The 27,073-nt window shown below is 47.7% G+C and overlaps 1 protein-coding gene across 6 annotated transcripts in view; it reads right to left on the minus strand.

Moving 5' to 3' along the window:
• Window positions 1-27,073, minus strand: part of CSDE1 (cold shock domain containing E1) — a 1,384,522-nt gene that overhangs the window by 1,156,289 nt on the left and 201,160 nt on the right. For all 6 annotated transcript variants that reach the window (XM_069633412.1, XM_069633411.1, XM_069633408.1 and 3 more), the window contains one exon: window positions 20,786-20,984. In XM_069633412.1, the coding sequence (XP_069489513.1) occupies window positions 20,786-20,984 (199 nt within the window). The remainder of the gene's footprint in view (window positions 1-20,785; window positions 20,985-27,073) is intronic.

Here is a 27,073-nt window from a genome sequence, read left to right on the forward strand (position 1 = left end):
AAGGAAACAGGCCTTCCCAGGGTAACGAAAAAGCATCGCCCATGCCCCTCGGCTGGGGAAACCTACTGGCGAACCTCTGGCACTTTGAGTTCATCGCTGTCGCGAACAGGTCGATCTGGGGTTCCCTCTCCCCCCCCTCCCCATCGTCGGAAAAGTCGATCCACTTGATCCTGACGTAGTTCCCACTCGTGGCACAAGCGCAGCTCCCTGCTGAGCGAGTCGGCGATGGTGTTTTTCATCCCTGCCAGATGAAAGGGCACCCGAAACATCCCGTGGGCGACGGCCCAATGCCACAGATCCTGGGCTTCCTTGGAGAGGGCTGGGGATCTGGTTCCTCCCTGCTTCCGGATGTAGAACATCGTGGTGGTGTGGTCAGTGAAGATTCTCACCACCTTTCCCTTGAGGGACAGGAGAAAGGACCCGAGGGCCCACAACACTGCACGGAGCTCCAGGATGTTGATGTGGAGCGTCTTCTCCTCCGGGAGCCAAAGGCCTCTCGCGTGAAGTTCTCCGGTGTGTGCTCCCCACCCTTCCAGGGAGGCATCCGTCGTCACAGTTATCTGGTGGGATGGGGTCTGAAAGTATGCGCCCGTCAGATGAGCGTTGGTGCCCCACCACCGGATCGCTCGCCGGAAGGTCTCGTCGAGCGGGATCCTGTCCTCGAAGCTGCCCGTCGCTTGGATCCAGCGGAAGTCGAGGAACACTTGCAGAGGGCGCATCCGAAGCCTGCACAGGCGCACGAGATATATGCAGGACGACATCATCCTGAGTGACTTGATGGACCTCACCCTGGCCACGTCCGTGGCCAGCAGACGCTGCACCTTGCCCAGGATGGCCTTCTTCCTTTCTCCCAACGGTGAGGCCAGGCGCGCCCCTGTGCCGAGCTTTGCTCCCAGAAACAGTGCGACTTGCGACGGGACCAGGTGGGATTTGGGAAAGTTGATGGAGAATCGTAGGTCCGAGAGCAGCTGGACGGTCTTTGCTGTGTGATCCACGGCGAGCTCCCTTATCCCTGCTCAGATGAGCCAGTCATCCAGGTAGGGGTAGACGTGGATCCCCTGCAGGTGCAGCTGCGCCGTCACCGGTTCGAGGCACTCGGTGAACACCCTGGGTGCCGACTTCAATCCGAACGGGAGGGCCTTGAACTGGTAGTGCCGTCCTTGGACCACGAACCTGAGGAACTTTCGGTGTCCTTTTAGAATAGGGATGTGGAAGTACGCATCCGCCAAATCCAACGACGACAGGAAATCGCCCTCCAGCTGTCCCAACACGTGCTGGAGGGCGACCATCCGGAATTTCTGTGCCTTGATGCATTTGTTCAGCTGTCGCAAGTCCAGGATGGGGCGCCATCCTCCCGTCTTCTTTTTTACTAGGAAGTACCTTGAGTATACTCCGGAGCCCCGGAGGCTCTTCGGGACGAGCCTGATGGCACCTTTTCTGAGCAACGCCCTCACCTCCAAGAGTAGCTGAGGGACGCGATTTTCCTTCCTGACCATGGGTGTAATGCGGGGGCACTTTTTTAGAAATTAGAGGGCGTACCCCTGGGCCAGGGCGTCCAGCACCCAATGGTCGGTGGAGATGGACTCCCACACGGTGACAAACTTCGCCAGCACCGGGGTGCTTCGGTGGGGGTCCGACCCCACTGTCAGTTCAATCTTGCTTGGTGGACGCATTGGCCTCCCTGGCGACGACAGCAGGGTCCCCCCCTCTCCCCTCCCCCCGACTTGCCTCGTCCTCTATAGGCTTCCTGCGACGAGGAGCAGGCCGCTTGGCGGTGCGTAGAAGAGCCACTGCCGAACCCCTTGGAGGCACTGCTTGCCTCCGGTGCTCCGAAAGGACAGCCTCCGTTGCCGGAGGACGCCTAGGGCCCTAGCAGTCCGTTTACCTTGATGGCTTGGAGGGACTCATCCACCGTTTTCCCAAACAGGTTGTTCCGGTTGAACGGCATGTCCAACACCTTGGTTTGCACATCCTGGAGGAAATCCGTCACCTTGAGCCAACCTCGTCGTCTAAGGCAAACACTGTTGCCTAGCTGGCGGAAACCAGTGTCGGCAATGTCCGTTGACACCGAAATGGCGTGGTCCGACGCCACTTCGCAAGATCTCCAGGGCCTCAGCCCTCTTGTCATCCGGTAGGAAATCCAACAGAGCAGGGGTTTGGGGAGGCGGGGGGGGGGGGGGGGGGTACCGGGTATTCTGTCGGTGGTAAGGGCAATCTCGTCCTTATCTCTGAACGTAAGGATTGTATCAGCAACAAAATGGCTGCCGAGTTATCCTGCGGCTCCGGAAGAGACAGCTGACTACGGCCCTCGCCAGTGCCGCCGTCACTTTCATAGTCACCCTCGTCGGGATCCCTCCCGTGGCGACTGGCCTCCTCGACGCCCTCGTCGAGGCCTTCTAGGACTTCTGCCAACTCCTCCTCGGATGTTGTGTCCGTGTCCACAATGGCCACCGGCCCCCCTTTTTCTGCCGGGGTCTTCGATAGGTCTGAAAGAGGCTTCCCTCCGCGGAGGCAGGGAGACTCTGGGCCCCGAGGTCGCCTCCACTGGTGTAGCTTCCACAGGCTGCGCTAGGGCTGCCGCGACTCCCTCGATAGAGGCCTTGGCCGGGTGAATCAAGGCCTTCACCGCCTAAGGCGCATTTGAGGCCTTCACCTTGGGGAGGGGGGGTCACCGCCTCGCTCCCCCTCGGCCGAATCCTTCGAGATCAAGAGGGGCCTCTCCAGAGGCTTACCCGGGTTCTCGGATTTCCTCTTCCCCGAAACAGAGCGTTGGCTCGTGGTTGATGGTGCCGGGGAAGGCATGCCCTGCCTGGCAGCCGAAGAGTCCGACCGCTCGGTGCTCCCGGTGCCCGCGGACTCGTGGTGCTTTGCCTTCTGTTAGGCCCCCCTCTCCGGGGCGCCCTCACAGGACTTAGAAGACTGCTCTGACTTCTTCTCACCTGACGGACTCCTTCCTTCCAGCCAGTTGGAGAGAGGAAGGCGTCGGTCCCGGATGGCCCGTTCCGACATGTTCCTGCAAAACACAGTCCTTCTCCATGTGCGTTTTGTCGTCATGAAGGCAGTAGAGACATTTCGAATGCTCGTCCTTTAACACATTCTGTCGCTGGCAACCAGGGCAGACCCTGAACAGTTTAGCGGGAGTCGAGCTTCCGTTCTCCTGGGCCATGTTCGGGTAGGCCGCAGAAACTTCTGGAATCCTCCAAGAAGCGTAACTCGACAAAAACTTCACCCTTGAGGGGTGTAGAAAAATCTGACACGGATCCCCGTTAATCAGATGTAGAGACGGTAGAGCTTGAGGCTCTATTTGACCGAAAAATGAGAAATTCTCTTTGGAAAAGTGCAGAAACGCAGCAAAACCTCGAGAGCTAAGCACGAGGACTCCCAACACTTGAGCGTGTGGTAAAAATCTGAAGATGGCTGCCAGAGGCAGGGCTTAGGGAGAGGGCAGTCATTGGCTGGGGGCAGTATGGCCCAGAGACCAGTGATTGGTTACTACTGAGAAAGAGATCAGAAACGAAACCGATACTGATTTTTTCTTTACCGAGGATTCCGAACCTGACGGGGAATATTCATGAGCATGTGAATCCATGCCAGACCCCATGCTGGAGAATTTGAATAATAGCGACTCAGCAATCCATCCTATCCCCAGAGGATACCTGCAAACTTTATGGACGCGTTGAATGGTAAAGTTATTGAAATGAAATAATGTTGAATTGAAATGTAATTGTTGTAACTGCAAAGAAGCTATCAAGTTGATCATAAGTGATTAATTGTAACAGTCAGTGGTCTGTCTTGATGTTCTATAAATCGAGATTGATTGCTCTAGCACTTGTATTGATGTCTGATGAATTTAATGTTCAAACAATATTTCAATAAAAAGACGGATTAAAAAAAGAAAAAAATCAATGAAGGCGAGCTAAACCATTGTGGTTGATTTTATCGCCTTCATTTTAAGCATGTTCAACAGCAGCAACCGACCTATTTAAACAAAAGCAGCCTGTCTAACATCCACATAATTTGATTGTTTTGCCCATTTGACTAGTTTTTGCTGTAACATAGTTGCATAAATTTTGCCTAGAACGTCCAGTAAAGCTACTGGACGATAGTTTAGGGCACGTTCTGTCTCCTTTTTTAAACACCGGGACAATCCCTGCAGTTTTCCAGGATTTTGGTGTTCACCGCTGTAAATTTATTCTGTAAAATAAAGCCACTCAAACTTCTGCCCATAACTCCGGATGTTGTTTAATGGTAAAGTTTGTTAAGCGGTCCGGGCCAGGGGCTCTCAAGCTTTTTGCTTTAGTAATTGACAAAATGTCTTTGGGAAATGTTAATTGGACTATTTGACGTCTTGTTTGCTTTATATAGTTCCTTAAAATGAGCTATCCATGCTACTTCTGATACCATAGACGTTTGTAATGCGTCTTGCGGGGCGTGTGTGTCATTAATGATTCTCCAGAAGTCTAATGTTCTTCTTTAAGCTCTCCATCAATAGTTAAGCGTCGTTCTGTAACATTAAACTTTTATGAGATTTAATCCAATTTTTGCACCTTTGTCTAGCTGCCTTTGTTTTCAGAGTCCGTGTCTCTATGTCAGAGACCTGCGCTTGTCGAATTGCAGGTCTCATCAGGCGCTTCTGTTTTAATAGGTCCAAGTCAAAAGAGTACGTGTAAGATTTATACTTTTTGATCCTACGTTCTTGATTTTAAATTGTGCCACTAAATGTTCATATTCTAACATGGGCCCCGCTTGACGATAGCAGCTCGACAACTGCACGACTTCATCAACATCTAGTCATAGCCTCACTATTTGCTTCTACTGCCATCCTATGCATCCATTTTGGTTTTGCAGTCGTCGGCATGATCATTAATTCCATTACCAACATGTGGTGATCGCCATTTTGTTTTTGAAGAACTTTTAGCGATTTCACTCGTGGATGTAATCCTTCAGAAACAAATATCTAGTCGCCCATGTCGCCCAACGAACATCCATTCAGCATCTGTATATTTCTTGCTTTCCTTTCATCCATCCAATGGGTCGCTTGGGACTTTTTTTCTTCTTTCAGGAACTTAAAGTAATCAATATTTAAGTCACCACAAATAATTATGTTTGACCCATTTTGATCTTCTGGTAGGCGATCTAGTATACTTGAGATTTCAATTAACTCCGGCTCAGCAATGGTTCCTGTATAAATTCACTATTGTTTGATCGGTATAATTATTCTTCGGGTCCAATATTGCAATTGTGGTTTCCTAGCTGAATGGCGAATGGTTAATTGAATTTATGATGCTGAATCCCGTTGATCGCCAGAGTCATTAATACTGCCATCGGACGCCCCTTTAAGTTGGATAGCGTGGTTTAATGCCGATCAAACTCTTACAACTGGAGCTACGCTTATCCAAGTCTCTTGCAAGCATACGATTTCCAGACCACTCATTTGTATTAAAGTGACTGAACCCTTGCGTGTTCCAGGAAGCAACTATACAAGTCTGTGGTCCATTCTCCTTCTGGCATTGTTGGGCGTTGATGTTTAACGTTGTTGCCAGCCATTGCCAATCCTGTTTTAAGCCCAGATTTTTTTTAGGCTTTTGTCAGGTCGAGCATTACCCCTTCCAGACTGTTTTTGGCCTGGTATAGTTATACTTATTTTTTCTTTTGTTACATCCAGATCACTCCTTTGATCTTCAAACAAGACTTGTTTCTTTCCTGATACAGCGGTTTTGTTTTTTGTGTCGACCTAGTTTGCGGTTGTTATAGTGATTCTAGAAGCTCCTCCTTGCATGTGTTGTCAAGTTGACACGTATGACTGTTGCAACTTCCCGGCCGTTTGAGCTTGTGCTGAAAAGTGAGACTTCTCTTTATCCATCCTTGCTGACATTCCAGACTGCATGTCTTCCAGTCTACATACGTCGAAGCCTAATGAGAATAGACACACATTTGCTTCAAGAATAGTTGCTGCTATTAAAGTAGAGGTTACGTTGAGAACTACTTTATCATTTCGTCGTTCATCCGGAAACTCGACTATCTTTAAGTCGTTAGAGCTGATTGCCCGTAGTCCTGGTACATGGGGTAATAGTCTATATTACCACGATTTAGAATCAAGTTGTCTGTTGATTCTAGCCTCTCAACCAGTTATTTAACCACAACGCCAAATTCGGTCGCCACTCAACTCCTATTTTTCCATCTAAATCCTGTCCCCTAAGAAGGTCAGGTAGAGGTTCACTCTACTCCTCTTGATCAGATGCTAAGAGCAAAGCCCCTAGTTCTGGTCGGGATACATATGCCTTTAGGCGATTAGTGTGAAAGACCCTAGAGGCATCCTTGGGGTTGCCCAAGGCCACCAAGTAATTGACCTCTCCAAGTTTGCCCACATCCTTGAAGGGTCCAATGCATTTGTCCTTTAAGGCCTCTGCCTTGTAGGTACCATTACTAGAACTAGCTGGTCTTGAGTAAACGCAACCATGTTGGCCTTCAGGTCATGCCAATGTTTAACCAGAGCCTGACCTGCTTACAAGTTATCAAAATCATGTCATTTTCGTCATTTTCCTTAGGAGACCCAACACAGTCAGTGACTCACTGGCTTGGGGGAAGGAGCACTCTCCAACCCTTCCTTGATTAGGGCCAATAGACCTCTAACCGGATGTCCATAGAGGAGCTCAAAAGGGGCTGAAACCAACCCTTTACTGATGGACTGCTCGATAAGAAAAGAGAAGGCATGGCAGTAGAAGATCCCACTTTCTTCTAAGGGGTTCTTCTAAAGCAATCATGCTCTTCATAGTTCGATTAAACCTCTCCACCAGCCCATTGGTTTTGGGACGGTAGGCTGTTGAGAACTTGTAGGTCACCCCACAGTTTTTCCACATGGCTTGCATGTAGTGGGACATATGTCTGAGAACGTCCTTAGGAAAACCAACCCTGGTAAAAATATCAAGGAAGGCCTTAGCCACTGCCTGAACAATAACAGTCCTCATAGGATGGCGTCAGGATACCTAGTAGCATAGTCTACCACTGCCAATATAAAAATTGGTTGCCTGAAAATGTGGGATGGTCTAGGGACAAACAATGTCAATCCCTATCCTCCCAAAAGGAATACCAACCACTGGGAAGAGCAGTGGTGGGTGAGACATTCTTGGCTCCACTCTTGCCAGAAGTCTGACCAGTGACACCTTCTACAGAATTTATGTACATCAGACCCCATCTTGGGCCAGTAGAAATGGAGAAATCCTCCCCTTGGTCTTCTTAAAGTTTTAGTAAACAGCTAAAGGAATCTCATGGGCAAACTGTAGAAACTGGGGTCTCGCCTCTTGAAGCACAACAATTCTGTACTCCTCTGGGTTAGACTCAATAGGCTTTCTGTAAAGGAGGCCATCCTCCCAGTAGAGCCTGTGCTTTCGTGGCTCTTGCCCATCCAGCTGGGAAGCTGCCTGTTGGCGAAGTCATTCAAGAGTAGGCCACTCGGACCTCTGCTGAAGTCTGCCCTAGAGGGTCCACCTTCTGCAAGCAAAGTCTGCAGCTCAGGAGGGTTTTTAGCATCCTGATCTCCAACATAGAGAAGGGCTTCTCCCAGTTGTGTTTCACCAGTAGCTACTTCACCACTGTCTGGTTGTTTCTCACACTAGGCCTCGGTTGATGGAGGGGTCACAGGTGTGACCTTGTGCTGTCCTCTTAGGGATGTCCTTGTCCTTTGAGCAGGGGTGTTAAGGAGAATGTTCATAAAAGTGCCAATTCCCTCCACCTTAGAGACCCCCAGCAACTTCGTTGGATTTTGGAGGACTTTATTTTACCTGGAAAGAGTGAGCCTTTTGCCCCACTCATGTATTTCGATGTCCGTTTTACTCTTATGTTCTATGATTAGGTAGTTTTAGGTACCTCCATAGGCATCTTGTCATGTGTGTTACACAGTACTTTCAGTGCAGTGAGACAGGGATGTCTTTTGGACTTCCCAAAGGTTTAAACACCTTCTCTGGGACAAACTGTTTCCCAGAGAATGTAAGGTTAAATGGGCTTTACTAGTCTTTAAATTCTTAGATCCAGCACACACCATCTTACAATAAAGTGCTGGAGACGTTACCTAGTATCCCTTGTCTAAAACCTTATGTAGCAGTCAAATGCTATGCGTACCTATAGAAATGGCTGGTGGCAGTGGTTTTACAACAAACTACCATGGTTTTTCCCGACCACGAACACCGGTAGCTAAAAATCGCAGCAGCCATGTTTTTCCAGATGGCACCTTAAGCCCCTTGGTTTAAACAGGTCCCAGTCTTATTCGGCCAAACTAGGTTTGGTCCCTTTGTTCGTATGTCTTTGGTGGGCTTCAGGACTGAAGATCGCCTCTTGCATCCGAGTGTCTGGGGTGGGCAGGAAGTGAGGGAGGTTATGTTATGTGTCTGCTTCTATAGCGCCGACAAGCCGAGGGCATCAGGGCGCTTTGACAAACGTGGTGCCCGGAACTTCATGCTTAGTCCCCTAGGAGATCCATATGCACTCTGGCATGATTGGCTGACTGTCCGGCAAGGACAGCCACCCCTGCTGGGCGAGTGGCAGCTAGGCTGGAATGAAAGGGAGAAAACTGTTTAAAAGGCAAGTCTCTGGACTTGGAAGGCAGAGTCGACCATTGGAACGAAAGAACCAAAGACAAGCTGGAAGAGGACGGCTGCTGCAACTCCTGGACCTTTGGTTTGCCTGGTGAAGCCCTGCTGCAGGTCTGAATTGCCAAGTTCATCTCGACAGAGAAGCCCCTTCAAGGACAACTTCTTCCTTTAAGTTGGTGGGACCAATCAACTCATAAGCCACCTGGATACCATTCTCTAAACTGGTTAGGATTAACCAGGGAAAGGGACACAAGCTTGTGTGCTTGAATTACAGCTACTGGAACTGAAGTGAAGTGACTCCATTTTGTCAGCATTTTCCGACAATCCAGTGCAGAAGTCCCGACATCCTCCCTCTTGTCCCCACGACTGAGGCTCAGGTTTTGCTTACACCTGTATGTGCTAGTCCGAGAGGGTACTGCACGTAATTCTGCATAACAAGGGGTGACATTTTTTATTTCCCGAGACCTGGGGTTTCCCCTTTGTCCTAGAAGTTAAAGGGTGTCCTTCCTGTGGGCTGGAAGTTCTAGGTTCCTCTAACTTTCTCTTGAGAATCACCTAAAGTTGCCTCTCTGGCCAAGCTAATCTGCTCCTGCTTCCTTTTACTTGGAGGCTTGAGGGTGCTCGATACAACTCCAAGAGTCTTTAAGTCATTCCCCAACAGGACTCACAGGCACCTCACTTTGTAACACAGAAAGGAATCCACAGTCATATTGGTGCACTGGATGAGAGCTGGTAGGCTAGGAATCTGGAGTGGGACTCCAGCAAGCATAGTGGGAGTCTTGGGTGCCTTAGCAACATCTGGCCAGAAAAAAAGTGTCATCCACTACAGTAATGCTGGCCCCAGTGTCTAATGGCAGGGGTCTCCCATCCAGTCACAATTACACTGTTCTTGTAATATTCTTTTGTATTATCTGGAATAGGGTTATACACATCTACATTCTGCTGTTCCCACAGACCCAGGTATACTAAAGAAACATGGCTGAGACTCCAATGGGGCCTTCAGTGAATACTTGAAAGTTAGCACTAGCCTTAAGAACTTCCATCTTCAGGGGTGAAGGCTAAGGAGGCATTGTGGATCCCTGAAGGTTTACTCTACCACCATTTCCAAGAGCAGTAAAGTGAAAATAACTACTTACCTTTTGTAACTTTGTAGACCCAGCACACACCATCTTCCATAGAGTGCTGGAGGGGTTACTTAGTATCCCCTTTGACTAGTTTCTCATGTCACTTTTTTATGTTACCTTTGCTACAATTAATGGCTGGTGGCAGTGGTTTACTGTTTACTATCATTGAGTTTTAACCGTGGGCTGCATTCACAGCTGCAGTATAGCACCCATGGGTGCCCATTTTGTCGCCATTTCTTGTTGTAAAGGTCCTTCTTGAGACGTACTCTGCACACCAAACCATTGCTGCTGCAGGAACAGAGTGCCAAAATACAAGAACACCACAATGAAGTGCATCGTTTTTAAGCCGACCCGAGCTCCAGGAAAATACTCTGAACTCCCTCGAAGCAGGACTGATCAAGCATGAGCCACCTCAAAGAGCTCCATCCCAGAAGCAAGAAAAGTGCACAAGGTGTCCAAGAACCACAGTGGTGCTATTCGCGAGAAGCTGACAGCGACAAGTGCCGCTGACCTGAACTTTGCCCATTGCTGCCGCGGACATTCGAATCCTAGTGCAGGGGTCCCCAGACGTCCTCCCTCTTGTCTCCACGACTGAGGCCCAGGAACAACAGGATCTGCCATACTACAACAGGAACAGAAGGCAGCTGGAACCAATTTCTTCAGACTTAAGGTACTATGAACTAAGAGGTACTTGCCTCTTGTGGCGCCTTGCTAGCTCTTAGTTGAGACTTGCATTTGCTGCCTTTGGCAGAGTTGCTTGCAGCTTTGCCCCTCACAAGCCCACCAGCTTGTGGCCCAAAAGAGATTTATTTTTCTACAAAGCTCTCCAACATTGTGCAAGACTTTTTACTCAGCTTCAAACAGTGCCTCAGCTTCCCTAAACTGTGCTCAAATGACTCCAACCTCCGACTGTTTTGATCTGTCCCTCCAAAAAGTCATACATGCTTTACTTGTATAGCTGGAAAAGGGATAATCTATATTGCATTAGGGGTGGTGTTTAAGTGCTTACCTGTTCGAGAAACGTGCAAACCATGGTTTCCTCCTCTAACCTTTTCCTTTTGACACCCAACTCCGTATTGCTATAAATGTACTAGTGATATATCAATGTCCACAGTGTCCTAGTTATTGAAGTCACCTCAGGGTGTAGTAAGTGTGTGCCATCCCAAAAAGGCATCTGATTTATTGAAACAGGGTATTTTAAGTATATTTAAGTGTTACATATTTGCTCTCTTCTAAAGAAGGCTTATTCAACTACATGTTTAAATTAATAAGTATTTCATAAGGAAACCTTGAGTCTAAGCGTTATTTGGATACTTTTCACTGTGAAACTATGTTGCAACCCTACAGCTCACATTGGCCCCTCTTGAAATAAGCCTGATTGCTCAGGCTCTCTACCAACATTTGTAGTACAGACTTATACCAAAGGTTGGGTTAACTATTGCCAAGAGGACAAGGCTGGTGCAGTCTCCCACAGGGTAGTGCATACAATCTTGCCTAACAGGTACATTCCTGTAACCAAGGAGACTAAGCACAAGGAGTTTCGGGAACCTCCCTCGCTTCCTGCCCTGCCAGACATGCTGGAGCCAAAGACAAAAACAAATGGACCAAACCAGGTTTGGTCCGCAGAGTAAATCTCAAGAAAGACCTTTCCAACAGGAAATAATGAAAAAAAAGACAACCAGGGCCATTTTAACAAAGTTGGAACCCATGGGTGCAATACTGCAGCTGAGGATTCAGCCTGCGGTACAAAACAAACGCACAATGGTAGGAAAATTAAACCACTGCCACCAACCATTAATTGTAGAAAAGGTAACATAACGTTACATGAGAAGGTAGACAAAGGGGATACTAAGCAAACCCTCCAGCACGCCAAGATAGTGTGCTCGGTCTAGAAAGAGAAAAAGGTAAGTCAATTTCACTTTACTACTCTTGGAAACAGTAGTTTATCCTAGAGAATACATGTGAGGAACATCCAATCGAAAGAATGTTACAGTTGGTAAGTAACGTTCTTCGAAAGAATTGTGTCCTCCCACGTATTCCTCATCTTATGATAGACTTTTACGCTCACCTGGCTCCCACACGGGCGTCGGTCGGACCCGGACAGCTGCGGTCTCCACCCACGTGATGCGTAGTGCAGCGATGACTGTCTGGATCTGCCCTCCTAATCTTGTCTGCTTAACCCGTAGAAATATTCTCCTGCAAGTGGAGAGATGGATTTAGCCACTTGTGGATTCAAGTGATGGCACCCCCACAGTCCTCCCCAACTAATCACCCCCGAAATGCCCTCACAGCAATCTCACCTTATATTCTTGAAAGATGAGCTCACCATCCTGCGTGGATTTGCAGGGGCGCGTCGATTCCAGTTACTTCACTGGTATGAAGGCTCGGGAGAGTTCGAGTGTATCGACTCTGAGGTTCCTGGTGAGGACCAGTAAGTATTAAGTTCATAGAGTTCAATATGTCCGATGTTCACTCTTGTTCCCCCCCCCCCCTTCCTTTCTTGTCTTGCAGCTGGCTCGTGAAAAGATGCTCTTGTTGCAGCTGGTGGCGCTCAGGTAAGAGTATTACCCGGCACTGTCCGGTAAATGTTGCACGAGGAAAAACGTGTTTTGTCTCTTTTGCAGATGCGGCACGTGAAAACATGGAGTCACAAAAGGATGCCTCCGGTGGTAAATCAGCCAAGTCTATGGTGGTAAGAATTATATTTGTTGGTTCCCTCGGCTCAGCTTGTGGTTTTCTTTTGTCTCCTAGGTGCCGAAGTTTGGCAAAGAAATGGAGGCAGCAACGACCTGAAGGATGCTGTGAAGACTGGCGAGTATGGCGCAGCGCTGCAGCTGGAGGTGCGGCGCGTGCAGAAATTATCTTTACAGGTCATGAGACGAGATGGATCCAGAATCAGTTGTGGAACAGAAATAAGTTCATTTTCTAACCTTGTCCCTTTCTTTCCTCTTTGTTTTAGGAGCTCCAGATTCGAGGCGGGCGTGGCAGAAGACTGGATGCAGGCTGCAGGCACAGTGAGTGTTACGCTGCTGGATGCAGAATAACGCGAAGCGTGTGTTGCTGGTCGGGTGTGGTTTAAATAGCCTCAAAAGTAGTCCCAGGTAAGAAGTCCCTAAAACCACACCCGAGTAAAAAATAGTCCCTGTAGAAAAATGGTTCCTTTCAGGCTTCATGTTGGATTGGAGTCATTTGCAGCATGGTCTGCCTGAGGTAAGTTATGACTATGAGCCTGGCCCCTTAGGCGCCAGGACCGATTCCTACTATGAGCCTGGCGCCCAAGGCTAGCCGGGGCTGCTGAGGTTTTACTAAATGTCTAGATGCCTGCTCCCGGATGCCTGGGGGTAGGCATCATGATATAGACTCCCATAATTTTGGAGGTGGGAGTACTAGACATTTCAATTATGGACTGAATGAAGGACAGCTTTTGCAAATAGTCCTCCTTGGTATGAAATGGAGTCCATGCAGTAATGCTTTACAAAGGTGTGCATTGACAACCAGGTGGCTGCAGCACAAATATCCTGCATTGGAACACACCTCTGAAGGGGCGTGGAAGTTGCCATGCCTCAGGTTGAATGAGCCCTTAATCCATCTGGAGGCTCTTTCCCAGCTATTTTATAGCATTTAGAGATTGCTAGAATTATCCATCTGGATAGAGAGTTTTGGATACTGCAAGGCCCAATTTGTGCTGAGTATACCCAACAAATAGTTGGTCACATTGTCTGAGATTTTTCAATCTGGAAATATAGAAACCGAAAATCAGACACTATTTTAGGCTAGAAGCATGGTTTGACTTTTAAAATAACCTTGTCCCTATGGAAAACGGTGTAAGGGGCCCTACAAGGCGGTGCCTGCAACTCACTTACCCTGCGGGCTGATGTTATAGCTACTTACAGAAATGTCTTAAGAGTGAGCAGTCTTAATGGTCAGGCAGGACAATTGTTCAAAGAGGGAGATTTCCTACCATACGAGGATTTGCAGACCGCCCTCGGCCCGGAGACAATCTCCATATTCGAGTATCTCCGATTGAAGGGTATCCTGTGCGATCAAGCATGGGGCCAGCGGCTAAAGAGGCAGATGACCCCCTTCGAGAAACTACTCGATACTGCAACCTCCAGGAAGGGGGCGGTATCTGCAATGTACAGAATCCTCAACACGGTTGACCTGGAGAAGAGGAGGGGGTTCCGCACTTTCTGGAACGAGCTGGCCGGGGAAGAAATATCTGAGGATTCCTGGTCGAGGATATTCAAAATAGCATTCCACGGGAACCTGTTCACTGCAGACATGGAGCACAATTTTAAAATTCTACAGGGGTGGCACAGAGATCCCATCAAACTGTCAAAAATGTTCACGGGAATTTCCCCCGCCTGCCCGAGGGGATGTGACCAACCAGGCACGAGGGGCCACATGTGGTGGCACTGTCCGAAAGCGCAAACATACTGGGAGAGGGTAAGGGGCTGGATCGCCGAAGTCACGGAGGAATCGCTTCCCCACAATCCCCTAACAATACTGCTGGGCCTCCCCCCAGAGGATACGGAGGTACACAGATACCCGAGGATGTGGGAAACAATGCTGAGGGCCGGGAGGGTGGCATTGGCCGGGAGGGTGGCATTGGCCCAGAAATGGAAGAGCAGGGGGATGCCCACAAAGGAGGATTGGACACACAAGGTTAAAAACATGTTCTTGATGGACAAACTAACAGCGATGATGAACAATGACATGAACTCCTTTCAGGCTAACTGGTACGGAGTACAGCAGATCTGGGGATGGGAGGTCCACTGAGGCTCGAGGAGGGAATGTGGATGGAAATGAGGACCCACGTCCCGGGGGAGAATGGACGACATACAGCCTATCACGCAGTTGGAATTTTCTTGCTTTTTTTCCCGAACTCCGGTCATACAAAGTTTGCAACGCATCTCCCTGCAAAGGGGGTTCTACTGGATCCAAGTTAATGGGGGGAGGGTTTGTTTTTTCCTTTTTTCTTCTCTGGGGGGGCGGGGGGGGGGGGGCTCTTCCTCTTTGAGGGCTGATGACATGTTGAATCTATGGTAATGCTTCCAGCCTGTTTGTTATATTATGAAAATGTTAATAAAATAAAGTTTAAAAAAAAAAAAAAAAAAAAGAATGTAAAGGTTCGAAAGGAGCACACACATTAAGACTATTTAAATCCCAGATGGGCACCAAAAAAAGGCAGAGCGTATACATTGGTCAACCCTTTCAAGAATTGCATGACTAAAAGGCATTTTAAAAATAGGACACCTCTTCCAAGGAGCACTTAAAGATAGATAGCGCTGTCAAGTAACCTTTTATCGTTCCAACTTGGAGCACCAAATTGGCTAAGTATAAGAGAAAAGAAAGTACTGTTGTATTAAAAAGAAATGGATCCACATTCTTATCCCTGCACCAGTTACTGAATTTGTTCCAATGACAGATACAGGGATTTTGTTGCTGGCCTTCTGGCCGAAAGCAAAATCTCCATTACGTCATCCAGGAAGTGCCAATCCTTACATCTCAGCCTCTCAGAAGCCATGTGTGAAGACCGAGTGTCTTGACCTCTGGATGGAGAACCCGACCTTCCTCTTGCGAGAGAAGATCCTCTTTGAGGAAGATTTATTGGAGGGCAGATTGGCATGTCCAGAAGGTCCGGGTACCACGCCCTCCGGGCCCAATCCGGGGCAATTAGGATCATGGTTATCCTGAACTTTCTCAACCTCCTGATTACCTAAGGAATCACAGGGACTGGAGGAAACGCGTAAAGTGGAAATACCCAGTCAACTACGAATGCGTCCCCTAGAGCTCCTCTTTGGGGAAATTGCCTTGAGCAATACAGTTCGCACTTCCGGTTGGCCCCGGTCGCGAACAGATCCACTTGAGGGGTTCCCCAAAGGGCGAAGATCTCTCGAGGACTTCCTGAGCTAGCTCCCATTCGTGGGAGACTGCTGCCTGCTGAGAGCATCTGCCGCCATGTTTAGCTCTCCGGCGAAGTGAACTGCCGACAGATTCCTTCTTGCATTGCCCAGAACCAGAGCTGCATTGCCTCTCTGCTCAGGGGAAGTGATCCTACTCCTCTTTTCTTGAGGTAGTACATGGCCACTGTGTTGTCCGTCATCAGGATATTCTTTCACTGTACAGAGAGCAGAAAAGCCTTCAGCGCTAGTCTGATTGCTCAGCCCCAAAAGGTTGATGTGTAGTTTGGACTACGATTAAGACCAACGACTGCTGATTGTCAAATTGTTGATTGGGCTCCCCACCCCGTGAGTGAGGCGTCCGTCACTACCATGCTCGCCGGCCATGTTTGCCAAAAGGGTTCCCCCTTGAGGATATTCTACTTGCAAGCCCACCATAGGAGATCTTGAGCCACTTTGGTCGGGTCTTGTAGAAGATCTGACATCTCCCCTGAAAACTAGGAACACCGAGTCCGGAGGGCCCACTGAAGGGATCTCATCCTCAATATGGCCTCTGGAACCAGAAACATGGAGTATGCCATGAGGCCTAGTAACCTTACGAAGTCAAATGCAGGCAGATGTTGGGCATTTTAAAACTTCATCAACATCTGCAGAATGTGGTGAGCTCTCTCCTCGAGAGGCGAGGCTTTCCCTGAGGAAGTGTCCAGGATCGCTCCAATGAATTGGAGTTTTTGGCTTGGAATCATTTGTGACTTCTTGTAATTGAGGGATATTCCCAGACTAAGTGGCACGTCAATGCCAGATTTTCCTGGGCTCGCTCGGATGAACTCGCCCCGATTAGCCAATCGTCCAGATAAGGGTAGACGTGAATCCCCCTTCTGATACTCGCTGCCACCACTGCCATCAGTTTGGTGAAAACCCTTGGGGCGGAGGTTAGTCCAAATGGTACAACCCGAAACTGATAACGAGACCCTCCAATTTCAAAACTCAGGTACTTTGTGCTTGAGATGGATTGGCACATGAAAGTAAACATCCTGAAGGTCCAATGAAACTAGCCAGTCCTGAGGTTGAAGAGCCTGAAGGATCTGAGAAAGGGTCACCATCTTGAACTTGTCCTTCCTGAGGAACTTGTTCAAGCTTCTGAAGTGCAAGATGGGTCCAATCCTCCGTTCTTTTTGGGGATGAGAAAATAGGGGGAGCACCAGCCCTTGTTCCTCTCCGCTACAGGTACATGTTCTATTGCACCTTTCTCTAGCAGGGTTTGCTCCCGGTTGATGATTTTGAGGTCTTTGATGAAAAGGAAGACAGTAACCATGGGTCACTATCTCTAGTGCCCAGGGATCTGACGTAATGCCCCGCTACTCATCCAGCAGATACCGAGTGATTCTGCCTCCCACCAGGGTCTTGGGGGTGAAGAGCTCAAAGTGGCTTTGCAGCGGCTGCAGCTGTGGCTGAGGAGATAGCTGCTGTGGCCGATCTAGCACCTCTCCCTTTTCCACCACAAAAGGGTTTTCTCTGTTGGCCTCTGACTGGCCTGCCCTCTCCCTTTTCCAAAAGAGGAATAAAAGCGAGAAGGGCGACTCTTTGAGGAAGATAAGCCTGCATAAGAGCGTTGCTGAGGTTGTCTTATAGAGGCGCCGAGTGATTTCGCTGCCGCTTTCGCAGTCTGCAGCTTCTCCAAGCTCTCGTCCGCCTTGCTGCCAAACAACCTCAAGCTGTCAAGGCATATTAAGTAAACTAGACTCCACATCAGGTGCAAAGCCAGATTTCCTTAGCCATGCAAATCTGCGCAAGACTGCTAGATGCCATGGGCCTGCTTATACTATCCGCAGTGTCCAATCCTGACTGAAGGCATTCCTCCAGAGCTTCTTTATCATCCTTCACTATAGACCGGAAACCATCACGTTCTTCACCTTCTGGGATGCGTTCAGCCGCTGAGATGCAGCAGTACCAGAGGGTACAGGTAAATCTTGCTAATGTGCAAGTGACAGTTGATTTCAGGGCCATGCAGCCCGAAGTAAAAGCTTTCCGGGCCCAAGCATCAACTTTATCGACCCTGTCTGGTGGTATTGATGGGTAAGCAGATTGCCTAGTGGAGGTTGCAGCTTGCACCACTAGACTTTCAGGAAATTGATGTTTTGATAAATATTCTGGATAGGACAAGGCTGGTCTATATGTTGGCACCAGTTTCTTATTTACTGCTGCAATCGGATCTGGAGGGTTTCCAATTTGCCATTACTCTTTTGTAGTGCTTTGTGGAATGGGACAACAGGATCTTTTAAAAGACCATCACTCAGGATGTCAGTCATGTCGTCCTGGTCAAAATCCGGGGGAACTGCTTTCCAACCCATGAAATCAATGACCCTTCCCATAAGATTTCTATAACTGGGATCAGCATGATCTGTAGGGTCTGGCCTTTAAAATTCCACTTCAGGTGAAGTGTCTAAGCTACTTGCATTTGAGACAGTCATAAAGGTCTGTTTTAGACTGTGGGTCCACTAGTTCTTCAGGAACTTCTCTGGATCCAAATCTAACTCGAGCTGGAGTGACATCCTCTTCAGAGGAATGTTCTTCATATATAGAAGACATGGATCTAAAACAAATCCTGTCTTGGTTGTGGGTGTAAAGTCTTTTCAGGCAAAGAAGGTGGAATTTGCCTAGGTATGGAGGGTCTTGGTATCAAAGGCGGCCTCGATAAAGGCAAAGGCGTCGAAAGAGTAGACGCTGACTTCGATGGTGTCGAAGGAGGCTTCGATGCCGTTGAAGGCGTCAACATCATTTTTGGCAGCGGTCTCGACGCGAAGGTCATTGACTGTCGAGTTTTGGTTTCAACGTTGATGCCATTCCGTTGGCCCCAATTTATGCACCAGAGGCTAAGACTTCGTGCGAGGCGTCAGGGAACTTTCCCCTGAAGACACTCTTTACTCTTTTACAAACCTTACATGTTTGGATCTTGATTTTCCGCTATCAATTTTAGAGTGAGTAGAGGCATGATCACCATGCGGCAACTTTGAGGGGCACTGGGCCGCTTTCTCGAATATTTTCAGCATCAAAGCCATGAAGAACTCCCATTTTTCTGGGGAATCGAGCTTTGGAGGGTAAGTTACTCTCCTCTCAGAAGAGGATGAGAAGGAAGAAGAGCCATGACGTCGCTTTGACTTTTTCGAAGACAAGGAAGACTTCCTCAAGCGACTTTCCGATCTCTACCTCCTCAACGCCTGACAAGATTTTCTACCGGATTCATCCAAATCCTTTTGTCTTTTCGAAGACTTATTTCGCCCCCCCCCCCCCCAACACCAGCTTACCTCTGCGTTCCCCAAGAGCCTTATTTGACATGGCCTGACCGGACCCTCACTCATCAACCCGATGGTCTGGGCTGAGGCACCAGAGGCAATTCAGATGGTGGACGGTTATAGACATCTTCCTGCCACACTTCAGACATTTTTTGAACCCCGTCTTGGGTGTGGAGGGAGTTGACAAAGACATTGTCAACAAAATGCTTGATGCGCTGTTCGTAACACAAAGCTATTGCGTCGGAAAAACGGAACTGAGGTATCAGGCGCTGCGCGAGCCATTTATACAGCGGATGAATTTGACGGCGGCCCTCGGGGGACATCGACTCCGCGGCTTCGATCACAGCGCCCCCTGGTGACATTTTTCCCGAAGCACGTGAAGCTGGGATACGATTAGCATAAGATGAGGAATGCATGCGAGGGCACAATCCATTCAAAAAGTGCATTTTAGATCCATGCCTCGCCAGGCAAGACATCTTCAGCAAGCAGAAGCTGTAATATTAGGGGGGGCAAGGCACTGCATGCGCTATGTGAACTGTAGTTGTAGAAAATGCACTCACTAGAAATGTATCTGAATAGGTCTGCTGCAGGTTGCAAAATATACTCACCAAGTTAGGAGAACCTCACTGATGCTGGTTGACCATATTATGACACTTTACAAAATCGGGAGGCCACTAAAATACAGTGGCTGTCCCATGCGAAAGTCAATCAATGCCTCCCAATGGTATGCAAGGCCAGAGTTAAAAGATAAATATTACAAAGTGAAGGTGAAAGCCCTGCTACTCAATAGGCTAAAAAGACAATAGAGAAGCGATTGGTATGGGAACACACAAATGGGCCTCAACTTATATTTGCATCTCCTAATCAGACTGGAGCCTTTACTTTGAATAGAGCCCCTATTCCACAGAGCGCAGAAAGTTACTGCTAATGAGATTTAATCCTAATAAGCTTAACTCTTGTCTATCTGAAGTAAAAGGTGGTGGGTAAGATACAAAGGATTAAAGCTGTTCAGACCAGCCCTCCTTTATTGTCTTGTGCCGCAAAACAATGCTATCTTTTGGGATCTGCATTTGTTCATGACAAGAGCTTGGGGGCCGAGAAAGCATCCGGAAGAATTTAGGCAGGCCTTGGTAAAACTGCTTAACATATGGGCCTCAATTTCATTTATATAAGGGATAGTTTTCACTCTTCTTCATATCGAATTGCAATTTTAAATCTTACATTTTAAATGTTTTCCAAAGGCAATTATCCTTCCTAGTCAAATTGTTTTGCTTTATCTGAAGTTTTTATCTTTATGGAAATGCATTTTAAAATGTTTTGTTATTTTACCAATTGCATTTTATTGTTTGTTTAGGATTGCTGCATTACAATCGACTTGACTGGCCAGGTTATGAAAATCATGTAGTCCGGTTTGAAACCACCCTGAAACAATGTATACTATTGCTATTGAAAGTTGCAGGGCCCACCCCTTCCATAGAAGGCCTGTGCGAGTTAATGGTATATAAACCATGTAAACCCTGAAAGTGGAGGGGGCGAGTTGCAGCACTATATACAATTCATAGGTTGGGTTTGTTTTCTTTGGATTATTTGTATGCTGGTTTGCAGACTGCCATTAAAGAACATTATCAACCTACCCGGAAATTGTATTATTGACTGAAGTTTGAATGTTGCCACTACAAATTTCTCCCTAGATATGAAACAAAGATATTTTAATCACGTTTTGGAGAAAGATTGCATGCTTTCTTCATGTGGCCTTTAAAAGATGATCATTTCATGCAGCTTGATATTTGATCACGGCCTACAAAAATATATGAAGAACCATCTGAGCTCATTGTGCATAGGATTGAACAGGAACAAACCAGTCAACATAGTCTTACCTCCTACTTTTAGCTCTTGCAGGTTACCATTGTACTGTGAACAGTGGAAAAAGAGTCTGGCTTGACGCTCTGAACACTGAATGAAGCCATAGGATGCCAGGAGCTTTTCAATAATCCCGGTTTCACGTAGAGCTGCTGATGTACCATTAGGGTATCCATTGTGTCCATTGTTGTGGAGAAGGTTGGGATCAAAGCTCATCTAATTGACAAAAAGACAAAGCTTCACTGAGACCAGTTCTCTTCCCAATAACGGTAGTAAACATCACTTCTTGACTGCTAACCTCTAAATATGACAAATATTATTTACCAAGAATAGTCTTTCTGAAGCTTCCATCTGCTGAGAATCACATGCGTTGTATAGGCTGTCATCTAGTAATTGGTGCAGAGCATTACATTTCTTTTCGGATTCAGAAAAAAGGGCATCTTGTAACACCATCTGCTCTATGTATATGGGTACCCATAGCCCTTCACACATCACTGTCCTTAGACTGTTTCACCCTCGAGAGGGTGAATGCTAAAGACAGTCTCCGTTGATGGAATGACTGCCGAGGTCTAATCGAGGTACAATCACACTGATCTGCATCCGAAAGCATAGAGGAGAACAGCAGTGTAGCATTCAAACGCTGAACGGCGCGACACATCAAAAAGGAGATGCAGTACTGAGAGTGGGGGCAAGGTATTTCTCATACTTTCTGTAAAAGTAGAGAATGCCTTAAACCCCCATTGCGCACACACACAACATTGTGCTTTCAGACATCCCATTGAACGGCTGCCTTCCAAGGGACCACGATTATTTAGCGCAAGACCGGTAGGCTCTTGAAGCCTAAATGTCGCCTCCTTGAAGACCTTGATGTCCTCGCCCTCATTGAGACATGGCTCAAGGCCAGCTCCATCACAGCTTTCGACAATCTTCTTCCAGATGGCTACAAGATCATATCCAACCACAGACCATCCCGATCTGGTGGTGGAATGGCTTTGATCTTCCCCAAGTGGGATCCTACCTCCATTAGCCCCACTCATTCCTACTCCTCTTTTGAAAGCCTAGTCTGCAGGCTGTCTCCTTTCTCAGACTCTCGATTTACAGACCCTGCACCATCCATCCTCAGTCTTCCTCTATGAATGGGCCAACCTCTCCTCTTTTTGCCTCCTCCCCCAAACTCATCTTTTTGGGGACTTAAACATCCACCTAGACTCCCCTGATGTGGCCAACATTCTCTTATGTGACCTCGGCAACACACTCCCTCACCATCCTACCCTTCGGCCCAACCCACACCCTGGATGCCCTCATCTCGACAGACATCCTGCTTTCCAACCGCCATCACTACCTCCCTGCTGGCTCAACTAATCTCCTCTCTTCCTTCCTTCCTTGGTCTCGCGTGTCACCACTCTCGTTTACCATCATTCGACCGATTAGGTGCGTCAGTCGCTGCCTTTCTTCTCCCCCCCCCCCCACCTCCTCCTTTGGACTCGCCATCTGACTTTGTCGTAACATCCATCTCTCCATCACAAACACCCTGGACATCCCTGCCCCTGTAATGAGGATCCGCATGAAGCCCGCCTCCAAATGCAACCCTTGGTATAACTGACTTAGCCGCTTTGAAACTAAAGTGCAAAGAGGAATAGCATCTAGTTCATCCCGACAAAATGGCCTGCAGTCTACTCCAAAGGAAATACTGTCTTTCCATCTGCTCCAAGAAAAGAGCTCATGTCCAAGCCTGCATCTCTGTAGACACAAATAACACTGCTGAACTCTAAAATCTGCAAGGAACTCGCCAATCCTACCGCAGTCTTCTCTTTTTCTCCTCCTCCTAGGTCTTATGCTCTGCACTGGCCTCACCCTTTCCCTCCAAAACTCATGTCCTCTGCCATCTTCTTCCCCTCACCTCCCTCCACCTCTTCGGACCTCCGCTCCCTCCCCCAAAGTCTGCTTCCTCTCTCCCATTGCACCCGATATCGCAAGAGTTGTCCGCTCTATGAAAATCTCCCCTAAACAGGTGCTACCCTGCTCCTCCAGAGCCATCAAGGACAGCCAACACTCACCCCTGCCGTGGATGACCTCTGCAACCACTCTTGCCACAGGCTTCTTCCCAACCCCTTTTGTGCACCATCTCCTAAAAAAGTCTGCTGATCCCTCTTCCCCGGCTAACTATCGACTCCCTCCCCCCCCCTTTCTTGGGCAAACTCACGGAGCAGCTGGTCATCCCTCAACTGACCCTCCACACCAAAATGGCTGGCTGCCTCCATGCCCACCAGCCTGGTTTCATGGTAGCCAGAAGTAATACCCAAGATGACCTACTCTCTAATCTGGACTCACACTTCCGATAGTCAACCACCCGATTCTCAACCAGTTTCCGTGATACCCTAGGCATCACAGACAGGGCACTGGCGTGGCTTACCTCTTTCCTCTCCAATGGACCCTTTTCTCTCCTCCACCTCACTACTGGTGGTGTCCCTCAGATCTATCCTATCACCATGGCTTTTCAACATCTACCTGGCCCTTTGGCCCACCCGATCTCCATCTACTCCCATCATTTCCAGTGTTACACAGATGGCTCTTTCCATCTGCGTTCCCCTAGCTCTTCCTTCTGTCTTATACCCAACTACCTGAATGCTATTCAGGCATGGTGCTCTACCTATGATCTCTGCCTCAACACCAGCAAGACAGATTTTTCAATGGACGCCTTCCCCTAGTTTCCCCCTCTGGCCAGACTCCTTGGGTCCCCTCCGCCCGCCCATGTGAGACAAAAAACCTTGGGATCATCTTTGACTCTTCTCTCTCCTTCTCTCCATACATCACAGACCGTGCCAAAAACTCAGATTTTCAGCTTCATTCTATCTTTTCTTACCTTCCCCCAGAAGATAAATGTCTCTAGAGCCCTTGTCCTCTCTAAGCTAGGTTACTGCAACAGCCTCTTCCTCAACCTTCCTCCCTTTGCCCCCTACAGCTACTCCAGAATAGCACTGCTAGACTTATCCTTGGCCTCAAGCCCATGGACCGCATCTCTCCAGCCCTGCAAGTATCAAATTCAAAACCCTTTTCATCATCCACAAGGCTGTCTGGGGTCCGAGACCTCTACATCCAGATTTCTCTCCCGAAAGAGAGTGAAGGTAGTTGCCTCTCCTCAGCTAGCACCTCCCTCTAGATCTTAAGTTCAGGAAACTGTTCAAGACCTTCCTTTTCTCCTCTTCCTTCCCAACTCTCCACCTGCCACTGGGGCCTGGTCCCTTCAGGGTCATACAGGGACCAGACCACCCCCCCCCCACCAGTTCCTCCCAGCATACCTTTGCCAGCACTTCCCCTTGGGCTCCCTTTACCGGACCCAGTCCTGTGCACTGCACTCTTAAACACCACCACCCCACCCCTCCCCACAGTCCACTAGCACTTGCCACTTGCCAGGCCCCACTCTTGCTTTTCTCCCTCAACCCCCCGGCCCCCACCCACACCCACACACACCCTTGCACTTATCACCTTGTCATGCACTTGCACGGTACGATTGTCACATGGCCAATAACTTTCTTTGTTGTATTCTTTTGATTGCCATGTTGCCCTTCCCCCTTCCCCCCCCCCGCACCTCCATCGTGTTTCGTGGCACCTGAAAACACTGGTGTATAGGTCCCTGGCAGGGACATTAGGGGTCATGTTGGAAGGGTTAGTCTAAGAACTAGGACACACAGAGCCTGCAGCGCGCTAAAGTGTGAAGGTTGTGGTTTTGTGTGCAATATTAAATCGTTGCCGGTTTTCCTTAATGCCTTTTTTCAGAGATCTGCAGAGTTGAGCATTCAAAATGGTGGATTGGGCTTGAACCCAGGACAAGATGGTGCATTCCCTCAGCTGAGATCCAATTTAGAATGTTAATGGCAGATTGTCCTGGCAGTCCATTTTAAATTGCCTTTCATCATTTCACTTAGTTTAATCAGTCATGTTTTTATTAGTTCCCTTTAGGCTTACCCCTTTTTGACATTTGAAGCCAGAAGATTTAAGCAAGTCTAAAGTGATCTATAGTCTACAATTAACTGGTGTGGACCGCAGCTTTTTGGCGAACTACAGCAAATAAGACTCAGATAGTTATAATTACCAGGGAAAGCAGCGCAGAAGCATTTAGTAACAGTTTAAAGTGCACAGAGTTTTGATGTTGTGACTTTGAATCTTGAACATCTCTTTATAAGCTTTGGGGAGCTTTCAGCCTTAACACAACCATCTCGCAATGTTTAACTGTTTGAGTAGCACATTTATTCTTAAGAGACGAGCAGCACTTTGGAGTTTATCCATGAAGTGTAGTTTCCTGAACAGAGTTAAGACCCTTAGTAAAGCAATCTGATTTGACGTGACTTTTCGCAGGTCCCCCTACACTTCGACGTCACACATTTGTTTTCACGTGTTCAAGCAAGTGAACAGAGCTTCGCCTTAGCACGCAGCTTCAATTTCAGAAAGTGTGCATAGGCAAAAAAAAAGTCGGCAGGCATATACCAAACGTTCTGTGTACATAAGGAAGGGAAGTCAGTACCTTTTTCACCGAGCAAACAGAACAAAATTCTGAATAACTCTCGTGCATCAGGAAGATGTTTACTCCCAAAAGCTATTTGTTATGAGTTTCTGAATACACACATGTGCAATTGAAGAGGCGGTGGCCATCTTCTCAGGCATTATGGGAAATGTAGATTAGGGTGCGCACCTTAGGTAATTAGGAGTTTTAAACTGTATATGGACATTCATTCTTTAAGGTTTTTTTCCTGGAAAGACAAATGCTATAAAAGGAAGAAGGCTGGCAATAAGTAGAAAGCTGTTAAACCACAAACTAAAGGGTTCATTAATAAAAACAGCACTTTAAAATCTTTTCCTTTTGGAACCAGATGAAATGTCCAAGTTCAGTAGCAAAGAATACCAATTTGCCAGGAACGTCAAAGGGTGAAATTTGGTGAGACTTAATCTTGATTTAGAAAAGACTGCAAAAGCATAAAAATAATCTTTTCCTCTAAGCTTGTGGCGGAGGCTTTCTGTCCTAAAATAAAAATTAGAAGTGTTCCATTTGCAGTTAATGTGCAATTGTGTTTTAATGCCTTTCAATTAGCATGAAGGGTGTGAATAAGTATTAAGAAGAGCTCCTGTGTTTGTTTTGTCCCATTCCCCTTTCCCCCTCCATCTGATATGATACACTGTAAATCAAAGGTGGGGCTCAGAACAGCTGGTGAGGGACTATGGTGTTCAGAAGCGCCTACGGAAGGCAAAACAGGAACCTGATAGTATGAAAGGCCTAAGGTGAATCTTCCATCTGAGCCGATATGGACCCCACAGGTTTCTCACTAAACTCGTTGGGAGGGGTGTGGTCTGAAATCAGGCAAGAGTTAAAAGGCAGTCAGGAATGAGAATTAATTTTTGAATCAAGGTGGAAGGTTTAGTTGAAAAAGTTAGTGAATTGCAAGCGCAATGAACTCCATTACCGGATGACATGGCAGAGGATTCAGGACCCCCAGATTTAACGCGGGAGGAGCAGCAAGTGATTAGGAGAAAGAGTAAATTGTTGGTTAGGAGTAAGGAATGTCATCTACCCATCCAGTTAACTGCCCATGAATGCTTTAGGGGTGATTCTAAAAGATTCAGTGTTTGTGACTCAGTGTCAATTATGTTTCCTTTGTCGTCCGGAGGCGTTTACTTCAGGAACTTCGAAGGTAGCCTTTATTTTGTCATTTCCATCAGGGGATGCAGCGGCTTGGTCGGTCCTATTGGTTAGTCAGCAGAGTCACATTTTGGAAGATTTGAGAGGATTTAGTAAAATGTTTGACAGGCGATTATTCGCTCAGGAGGTGGACTCAGTTATTACAATTATGACAAGGTGGTAAGGATTTGGTAGCCTACATCACCCAGTTTAAGTCGCTGGTGCTTGAGACTAAGTGGCCAGAAGACCAGAGAACACTTTTATAGAATGTTGCGAGAAGTACTGAAGGATGCTTCATCTACTATTGTAGATAGACCATCGTCCTGTGAGGACTTAATTACCTTGGCCATGCAGTTGCATTTTAGGATAAGTGAACAGAGGGGAACGTGAACATTTTCCCAGAAGTTAGACTGAATTTCAGACCAGAGAGACCTAAGGTGGAGTGGTGAGTAGGGAGTAAGGAAGTTTATTCCCAAACTAGAGGTCCTTTGACTAAAGAGAAAAGAGTCAGAGAAGGCTTATGCATGTATTGTGGCAGAGCAGGGCATTTACTTAAAGATTGTCCTAGAATAGCTCGCAAGACACCTTTGACAACTCCCAACCCTCAGCTTGTTGCAAATTCTGTGCAGTCTGC

The sequence above is a fragment of the Ambystoma mexicanum genome, chromosome 13, assembly GCF_040938575.1.
Source record: "Ambystoma mexicanum isolate Mex_15411 chromosome 13, UKY_AmexF1_1, whole genome shotgun sequence".
Lineage (NCBI taxonomy): Eukaryota > Metazoa > Chordata > Amphibia > Caudata > Ambystomatidae > Ambystoma > Ambystoma mexicanum.